We start from the raw sequence: 9,922 nt of genomic DNA, 5'->3' as shown, positions 1-9,922 counted from the left end.
GACAAGACTGGAAGACAGAGCTGAGCAGCTGCAGAAATAGTGGAGTTCATTCCTCATTCCCTCCTGCTGAGGAATGCCACAAAACAGACCTATACCTGTGAATACCTGTGACCTTTACCCCAAGCAAATGTAGCTGAACAGCAGTTGTACATAGTTGCAGGTCATTAGTGAGGTGTACCGTTAGCTGGGAGGAGAGGTAATAGCCGATAGCAACAGTTTTACTGCTCGGCTTCACCTGGTTTCTCTTTCAAGAAGTTTTAGAGCTCCTGGGTTGAGGGCCAGGTACAGGTAAGTATTAAGGTGAGAGCCTCTCCTCCCCTCGGGAAGGGTATCCAATCATGACAAAATTGGGTCTATTATCAGAATAAAGACATCAAGACCTGGGTCAAATAGTATTTGTTTGTTTTAGCCCACTTTGGTTCTGGATGGCTGAGGTTTACCACGTAGGAAAATACAATGAATGCCAGAAACTTAAGACAATCACAGGAAAGTATTTGGAAGTCAAGTTGGTGTATTCCTCTGGGTTTCCCAATTTGACTTGACATAATTATCATAGGTGTCCTGGTGTGCCCACCCATCTGGTACTTCAAGTAGCTTGAAATAAACACCACAAAGTATTTGCAAATACTATTTGACCCAAGTACCCTACTAGTTTTGGATGGCTTGGTGTGTATTATCCCTTTACATATTTCGATTTTCAAGCTATTTACATTCTACTTCATATTCTATTCTGTTCTCTCTTTTGTACAGTTCACATCATATGGAAAATTTTGGATCAGGTTGAAAGATTTTAGCAATAGCAATTGTCATTCTTTGTTCTTTGCTTTGTGGCTCGTGGCTTGTTTGTCTGGACCGATTTCTTTTCTTTTCTATTCTTCTATTCTATTGTTGTTGACTGTTTCCGTGTTAGAGATGTTGTTTGTACTTGCCCTGGTATGCAGAACACACCTGCAAATACAATTAAAAGTGTAACTTCTATAAAGGTTTAAATTGAATTAAATAAAATTAAACATGCCGTGTTTATTTGTCATTACCGACCCTATTATTGCTATTCTGTTTATAAGAACAATATCTTCTGAAAACTGTGTCCCATTATGCTAGAGAATGACGCCAATACTCTGCGTTGGTTGGTTCTCTGGGAGATTATGGCTAACGACCCCGGGGTCTCTTAAATACTTCCACAGTGAGGCTATGAGAGACTGACCCCCAGCCTGACACGACTCATGACGTACCCTCCATTTGACTTAACGTTTGCCTGTTAATTAAGCCCATAAACAGGCGGGTGAAAGAGGCTTTGTAGCTGACTTTATACTTGACAATCAAACTTCCTCACTTGAAGTTTACTGATGTTTACCTCCTTGAAGGATGGAAATGTACCTCTCATAGAGTACACAAGCACACAAACGCAAGTCAGACACACACAGACACACACACACACACACACACACTGAGGGATACCCAGACAGCTGGCCGCTCTATTAGGTCAGGTGTTCTCCCTCTTCCTAAGTTGCTTCCAAAGCAGAAATTAATTTGGAAAACTACACCCATCATACACTTGCTGCATATGATGGACCTCAAAATAGCTATTGCTTATTGTATGGTCGCTGGAGTGGTGACCACAAAGGAAAAACTGCTTCTTCCATCAGTTTCATGAAAATTAATCAGAGGATGCATTGTACGGTCGTGTCAGCAGCAAAACAAATAAAGCCATAGGTCTCCCAAAGCCACAGGAATGAGAGTGCATATACTCTGCATCACATTACAGAGACAGAGGAAGACATATGGGCCACTCAAACCCCTGCTACTACTCAGCTTAGAGGAGAAATTTCACTGACCTTCACTGGGTTTTTGTCATCTTTAGTTTCTTTGTTTCTTTTTTCATCATTTCATGCAAATAAATGAATTTAACTCTAGACAAGAGAGACTAGAGAGACTCAGACTTGCATATGAAATTATAAATTCTCTCTAAACGCTCTGCCAGCACAGTGGAGACTCTACAGACTCTCAGACATACAGACTGTCAGACGTCTGAGGACACTGCAATATCTGGTGCCCTCTGCTGGAACGTAGCGGTAGCACTTTTTAGTCCTGGGTAGGAATGAGGTCAAACCTTGTCAACGAGGGAGACTTCCAATTACCCCTGGAGCAACATTTTTACTGTACGCCTCGAGTTGTTGTGTTAGCTCGGTCTCAGAGAGGGTGTGGGGTAAGAAGGAGAGGCCTGCCCTGTTGTCTTTAGAGCTTAGAGCTGGAGAGTTAACTGGCTTCACTCCGGGGGTCCGAGGGAGAGCTGACGCCAAAAACAACAGGATGAGAAACAACAGCGGAGAGCTGGAGGAACGGTGGGAGAGGGGGAGAGAGAAATTAATAGAGGGACAGAGAGACAGAGACAGAGAAAGGGGGGAGACAAAGTGAGAGTGGGAAAGACAGCATGCACGTGAGAGCGAGAGCGAGAGAGAGAGAGAGAGAGAGAGAGAGAAAGCCCAGGCAGCAGAGAACAGAGGCCCTGTTGTGTTGGCAGCCACAGGGAGCCGACAAAACACCTGGCAGAGAGAGGGAGAGGGGGACGACAGAGAGAGACCAGGGGGACAACGGACGAAAGGAAGAGGAGGACTTGTACGGGCGAAAGCGTGTGCATGTGTGTGTGCTCATGAGAGAGAGAGAGAGACAGAGAGAGAGAGAGAGGGAATGAGAGAATCAGATCAGACAGACAGTACATAGGAAAATGTGCCAAAATGTGCATGTAACTTACAGTATGTGTGTGCGTGTGTGTGTGTGTGTGTGTGCACACTGTAATCCCCAGTCAGGGTCCCGTGGGAAAGCTGTGAGTGTGTGTTTCCTGGAGGAGCCCCCCACACACACCCCCACACCCCCTCGCCCCTGGCTGAAACGTGACTGTGCTCCGGCCAGGTCCTCCAGCAGCTCAGCTCAGCTCAGCTCAGCTCAGCTCAGCTCAGAGCCGCCGCCACCGCTGCTGCTGCTGCTGCTGTGAAATACTGGTTTCCTGTGCACATTCCCCACCTCCCCGGCTGTGTTTTTGTTGGCCCAGACGGAGGGGGACCCAGCTAGGAACCGGGGGCCTTGCAGGGGCCTCCATGATCCCGACTCCCCAAGGCCCGGACTGCCCAGCAAGACACAACGTGGAAGTGGATGGTGGATCGTCTGTGGGTGAGGTTGTTTAGGGAGCATACCATTTACAGTTCTTACACTTTCTATGTTCACTGTATTTTGTCCTCGTTATGTTTGAATGTTACAGCCCTCTTGTGGCTGTAGGTAGCACCAAAGTTGGGAAAATCTGTGTTTGATGCGATGTGGAGCCAGTGGAGAAGAGCTTTGATCACACAGAAGGCCTTCACTGTGGAGAGGAGAGGAGAGAGAAAAGAGGAAAAAACAGGTAAAAATAGACCAGGGTAAAACTAAATAAAGCTGTTAAGGTAATAAGGTTACAAAGATTCCAATGGATTAAATGCACTCCAAGGGATTATACATTATACATAAATAACATTATTTATGCAGTCTGGGCCTCTTTTATACATGGTCTAAAGTTGAACAGGTTCAGAGTGTCATTCTGCAAGTTCAGTGTTGGTTAATTTCAGCACCTTGCCCACTGCTGTGTTTGTGCATCTGTGTTGTGATTGGCTGTGAAACAGGAAATGAGCTCACTGGCTGCCATACTTGTTTGGACACCAGCGTTCTGCGCATTACAACAATAATAGCTGTCCAACACACACACACACACACACACAGTTTTACTTTCATGAGAAAACCACGGTATAAAGTTCTCTGGCCTAATTTCAAAACCAACTTTGAGTTGATCTTTTTTGCAACACTGCTGTTTTAAGATGTTGCAACATCTTTGTTCATCAGGATCCGGGGGTGTCTCTCTCTGTTGCCTGTGTGTATGCAGGCAAAAGTATGTTTGTGTTTGTGTGTTCATGCCAGTATGCTTATGTTCACGTGTATAGATGCTGCCAGTGTGATCAACTAAATGAGGTTAGATAATATTACTCCAGTCAGGACACATTCCATCTCAGGTCTAATAACATAATTTCTTCCCCCATGGCTTACCTTGAGAAAATTCATTATTTTGCCTGGAGCCTGATGACAAACATGCGCTGTGACCCTCAGTAAACAAGGGGGAAGCAAAAAAGTGTGTCTCGGTGTGTGTGTCTGTGGGTGTATGAGTGAGTGTGTGTGTGAAGCATGTACATGTGTGTGTGTCTGTACGTGTGTTTGTGTGAGCGTGTGTAGGGAAAGGCTCGTCCCACAGGTATTAAAGACATGAAAAGCATTAGGTCTGGCACGTCAAACACACAACAGATCGCTAACACAACAAACGTGCAGCGATAACAGATCACACCCGGCCAGGGAAATGACGCTGCCCTCGCTATAGAGATGCTATCGTCGTGGCAACAAATAAACCTGTCAGCCAGAAGCCTTATCAGGGTTTCTGTGGTGCCACTCTGGGGGACAAACGCAAAACACAGCAAACCTCAATCCTGACCCTGAAGACAAACCTGCAGCCGTAAATCACTCTCTGAGGCCGGCTGATAACACAGACAGAAATTTGCAGAATACAATCCTTCTTTTGTGTGTGTGTGTGTGTGTGTGGGTATGACTTAAGTCACTTTCAGGGACACACACCAGACTTAAGACCAGTTGATTGGGGACGGCTTGTGCAATTGGGGACAAAAGCCGTGCCCCCAATTGGTAAAAAGCAGATTTTTGGGTCAGTGGTTAAGGTTAGGGTTAGGGTTAGGTTTAGGCAAGTAGTGGTTATGGTTATGGTTAGGGTAAGTCTCCAGGAAATGAATGTAAGTCTATGTAAATACCCCAAAAGTGACTTAAGTAAGACTGTGTGTGTGTGTGTGTGTGTGTGTGTGTGTGTGTGTGTGTCTGTGTGTGTGTGAACATTCAAGTGTATCCGTCATTGCAACATTTGCCCCAAGGTTACAGTAAATAATCACCTCTTCATCTCTTCGTCATAACTGCTTCAGAGGAATCACATGCTCAGTCTGCAACATGTTCAGAGGCAGACACACACTCAGCCAGACCAGCCTCCTGCAAAAGTGGCTTTGCTTTGCCACTGGCAGTATGTGGGTTAAAAAGATATATGTGATATTTCATAAACTACATTTAATGTACCAGACTTGCTCTCAAGTGGCACATCAAAAAAACTATTTTCAAAAATGCAATTAAGTGCGGTCATTCACTAATTTGTTCATAGCAGTCCTACATGAAGGAGAACAGCTATGGGAGAACGAATTACAGTTACTGTATAGTCAATAGGATCATGTGAAGGACACTGTGCAGCCCAGATTAGAAATCTTCACTATGCATAACATGTAACTAATATGTGACACACAAGGGTGCTTTCTGTGGATCTGTACATTTCAGGTCACTGACATTTGATACGCTGTCAGCTGCTCCCTATTTTGTGCAAAGATATAGGTGTTGCCATGTAGGGTGTAAGGCATAAGGATAATCCTGATTAACTGTATTCATCTGTGTTTTTCCTTTTCTAATAAAGGGAGAATGCGAAGAGAAATGATGTCAACAAAGGAAAAAAATAAATAAATACTCGGCTCTCCATAGGTCAAGTTCAACACTGATGGCATTCAAGCAATTTTTTGAGCTGATAGCCATAAAAATGTAGGTGCAAAACTGCCTCCACCATCCTAAGTGCCTATCACCACTCATATTACATTAAAAACTACTACACCCCATCACCACCTGCCTCCAAATATTTACCTCGTGCTTCATAGATTTTTGTAATACAGAGAGCGCTGTTAGAGTATGATTGGTATGAAAGGCAGTGTCATGTGAGCACGTCTCTACATGTTATCAGCTTTCTTAACTCAACTGTCAATTGCTATCAATGACAAGAAAAAGAAAATCTCCGCACCAGATTCCCCTTCTGTGGAAGTTTGGCACAGCTCCCTGAATCAGGTTCCACCCAAGACTGCATGAGTCTCCTCCTGAGTTTCCTCTGGGTTGATAAATACCTTTGATGATAAACTGTGACATGACTTGTTTAAGATGTGTTGTATGCACAACAGTAAATCAGCTGGTGATGAGAAACGTGCTCCATAAAAAGTTCCATATTCTGGGAAACAATGATTTCACTAATTAGCACTGGCATTAAATTAGGAGGGGGGGGGGGGGGGGGCACAGGGGACGCAGACACTTTTATTGCAGAGCAGATATGTCACTTAACTTACGTTGTTCCGGCTTTACCAACCGAGTGATGTTTAAAAAAAAAAAAGTTATGTTGTGTATCACACCCCTATTTAAAAATAGGGGTGTGATAATACCCATATTTTTAAATCTGGGTGTGATAATACCTCTGTTCCAGATCACACCCATATTTCAGCATATGACATACCAGATTATTGTCATATATGATTGAGCAAAACACTATCAAAAAGTTAAATTGGTTTCTTACCCAAACATCAAACTTTAGACCACATTTAAACCCTTCATACACTTATTAATAATTGTGTCCACCTCAAAACCAAGGAAATATACTGTATTTGCGTGCTTTGCAGACCTGAAAAAGCCATTTCATTCAATTTGGCACAAATTTCCAACTTCTCCAAAGTGGCATTAGTCGCAAAGTATATGATTTACAACAAAACCTGACACTGCTGGAGAACTACTTTGACCCAGTGCCTGTTAGTCCATCGCTAAAACACACAAGTGTCTTTGCAGTTTGAGTACTTTGTAGAGATCAGCAGCTTTCTTTAATTAGTTGACTTTTTCTCTGAATGTCATGTACTATGAATATTTTTGGATTGGACCTTGGATTGTTGTATGCTGATGTTTTAACATCTAAAATTCAAGTTATTCTTAAGATTTAAGATTAATTGCAAATGAGATTCCCCTAAAATACATGGCTAATGTCATAGACTAGTCCCTTTATGTATCAATATAATGAGTTCACCAGTGTGTGTGTGTGTGTGTGTGTGTGTGTGTGTGTGTGTGTGTTTGTGTGTATGTAACCTATATTTTCTTGGAAGGACTGACCAAATCCCGATGTTGGTCCCCCCCACCTGACACACTGAATTTGCATCCATGCTAATTAGTGTCATAAATGTCACTATGGGCTACCTACAACTAAAATAATAAGCCCTCTGTCACACTATGTAGAAGCAAAATGAAGTTCTCCTAAACTCCACTGATACCGCCTTGTTTTCCATTGTATTCTCCCCCCGTCTGATCTGTGTTCCCTCTAAACCCAGTCTGGTTCTTGCAAAACCCAGATAAACTTGTGTAATCCATTTCACTCCTGACTGTGTCAGCTGCTTGGGCTTCAGGTGTTTCGTTGCTGTAATTATTCGTGCAAAAGGAAGGAGATGCTTTGATGAATGGCATGACGGGCAAGCACCAAACAACAAACATAAGGTGGAATAACCATTAAAATGTGTTGTGTGTTTTCAGCATGCCTTTTGGTTACAGAGTTGTTACTATTTAGGAAAACTGGATGGCCCCCTTTTTGCCTTCTTTTTAATCATGCACTCCCTCCTTATGTCACTGTTCATTTCTCTTTACACACCTTAAGAAGTAGGACAAGAGGGAAGTAGGACAAGAGACAGACTCCTGTGGTTTTTTCCAGAAATTTCCTAGGTGTTGCTCTTTGTTGACTAATAGCCACAACAGGTAATGCTGCCAGAAGCAAAGATGGTCAACTGCAGTAGTTTCAGCAGGTTAGGCATTGGCTTGCCCTTTAGTAGTTCACTGAACACTGCAAAAAAAAAATCCATCTTACCAAGTCTTTCAAGTCATTTTGCATTGAGTGTGAGAATCAGATTTATCTTTAAAGAAGTTAAAAAAAAAAAAAGATCTGTGGGGTGAGACAGGTTCACTTGTTTCCAAAGCAAATCAACTTCTTGAATATTAGAGTGATCTGCTTTATTCACCCTTGTTAGAAGATATTGACAGTTGTTTTTAGAAATTTCCTGAAACAAGTGAAACTGCATGGAAACAAGTAGCTATCTCGCCAATGAGAGAATGTCTCACAAAAAAACAAAACAAAACAACAACAAAAAACAACAGATTTTGAGACTGAATATGACACTACTTGACTTATTAACTTGACTTATTAAGATTGACCATTTCTTGCAGTGAATCGCTCAGTGTCTAATGTGGGACAGCACATTTTCATAACTATTATGATTCTGTCCATCGTCAGAGAACTGCAGCGTGCCGTGTTGCGCTGTGATGATGATCGGCTCATAAAACGTGTGTCTCGGGGCTACAAAATAAAGACCATATGCTCATCCCATGCTGAGTGACATAAAAGCCAATGAGATGATGATGACAGCGCGTCCCTCCGCCCCCAGCAGGAGCAGGTTGCGTCAAACGCTCCTCCTCGCCCATTTGCCTCTGTGTGCTTCCCATCCCCATCACAAGAGCGCGGACAGGTAAGCCCAATGTTGCATTTCTATTCTTTTACAGCTGGGCATTTAGGGGTTTCTAGGGGTTTTCCAGCGACTGAAATAGGTTGATCTGCTTGACAACATAGGCTGTTTTTCTGATCGGGCTGTTCGGCTATAGCGGGATGTAAGAGGCATGCTCCCCCGGCGCTGCGAGGCTTCATATGATCATCATTATATGTTGCATGGCTTTTAGAATAAAACCTGATGTATTTGTCTCTGTGGGGAAGGCGTGTGTCCTCCTACGCCTATCCCGCTGCGCTTTATTTCTGGCAGCGCTGTTGTTGTTCGGTGTTTTGGTTTGTCCTGCTGCCAGCTGACAGCAGGCTGTTCTGACAAACGTTATCATGTTGTGTGCCGCTATAATCATTATGGATCTGTGGTAATATTTATGTGGCAGGTTTCTAAACTCAAATCGATCAGCCTGTCAGCATGTGATTTCATAATCGCAGAAAGGTAGTGTGTCTGTGTGTGTGTGTGTGTGTGTGTGTGTGTGTGTGTGTGTGTGTGTGTGTGTGTGTGTGTGCGTGCTTGCATGCTCTAAGGCTGCATTTTTCAGGTTTTCTTTAGATGCGTATATAGGCTTATACTTGGGTCAGGGTCCACAAAGGAGCTTTTTCTGGTGGGTCCCTACATAAGTATAAGTATAAGCAGAGCCGGCTTATAGTTTAATCAACCTGGGTCAAGAGAGTATTTTTCATATATTGGCACCATGCTAGAAAGTTACACCAAACCAGTAAACATTTATGGTGTGGAAGACGGTCTGGAGCTCATTGTGAAGTGTGAACATGCAACAAACTGTCTTGTAGCCTCTCTGTGTCTTTTCATGTCTAATCTGGAGGGTCCCAGCTGCTGTTTGACATAAATATTAAAACAACATCAATGTTTTAACAGGTCGGGTTTGCTTTGGACACCGCTAAACACTCACATGGAAAACTTGTTATCTTTGTGTCCTTTCCATCTTCCTCTCCTCTCCTCTCCTCTCCTCTCCTCTCCTCTCCTCTCCTCTCCTCTCCTCTCCTCTCCTCTCCTCAGGATGGAGGCCATATTAGATGAGTGGCTGTGGCAGGAGGACTACTGGCTTCCTCCTGGTATCCGCTGGCAGGACATTGAGATGCAGGACGTTGAGAGCCGCTATCCTCTGCCCAGGGATCTGCTCTACACCCTGCCGCTGGCCCTCGGCTTCATAGCCTTTAGATACGTCTTTGAGAGGTGAGGCTCACCTGCCTGCTTCCCTGCTGCGTCCCAACACAGCCGGCTCAAGCGGCATCTGAAATCACAGACACAAGATCTTCTTATTCGTCGTGTTGCCGTGAACTTTGAGATTCACAGTCACCGACTCAGCGGAGCAGTAGAGTTTCCAATATTTAAGCTGGACCTGCAAGCATGATCTTGAATGGTATATGATTGATAGTATGTGTCAAGTCAGTGTAAAGGAACCAATATAAATGTCCTTTCCCTTGCCATAAAATGCAAAGCCATTTTGA

At 43.6% G+C, this 9,922-nt stretch overlaps 1 protein-coding gene across 1 annotated transcript in view; it reads left to right on the top strand.

Annotated features, from left to right (window-relative positions):
* The first annotated feature begins 8,405 nt into the window (after positions 1–8,405).
* Positions 8,406–9,922, top strand: part of cers4a (ceramide synthase 4a) — a 16,264-nt gene continuing 14,747 nt past the window's right edge. The window contains exons 1-2 of the mRNA XM_071925970.2: positions 8,406–8,423; positions 9,471–9,647. Of these exons, the coding sequence (XP_071782071.1) occupies positions 9,472–9,647 (176 nt within the window). The 5' untranslated portion in view covers positions 8,406–8,423; position 9,471. The remainder of the gene's footprint in view (positions 8,424–9,470; positions 9,648–9,922) is intronic.

The sequence above is a fragment of the Centroberyx gerrardi genome, chromosome 9 (genome assembly GCF_048128805.1).
Source record: "Centroberyx gerrardi isolate f3 chromosome 9, fCenGer3.hap1.cur.20231027, whole genome shotgun sequence".
NCBI classification, from domain to species: Eukaryota; Metazoa; Chordata; class Actinopteri; order Beryciformes; family Berycidae; genus Centroberyx; species Centroberyx gerrardi.
The sequence above is the reverse complement of the archived record's forward strand: the minus strand, read 5'-3'. Positions and strand labels throughout refer to the sequence as shown.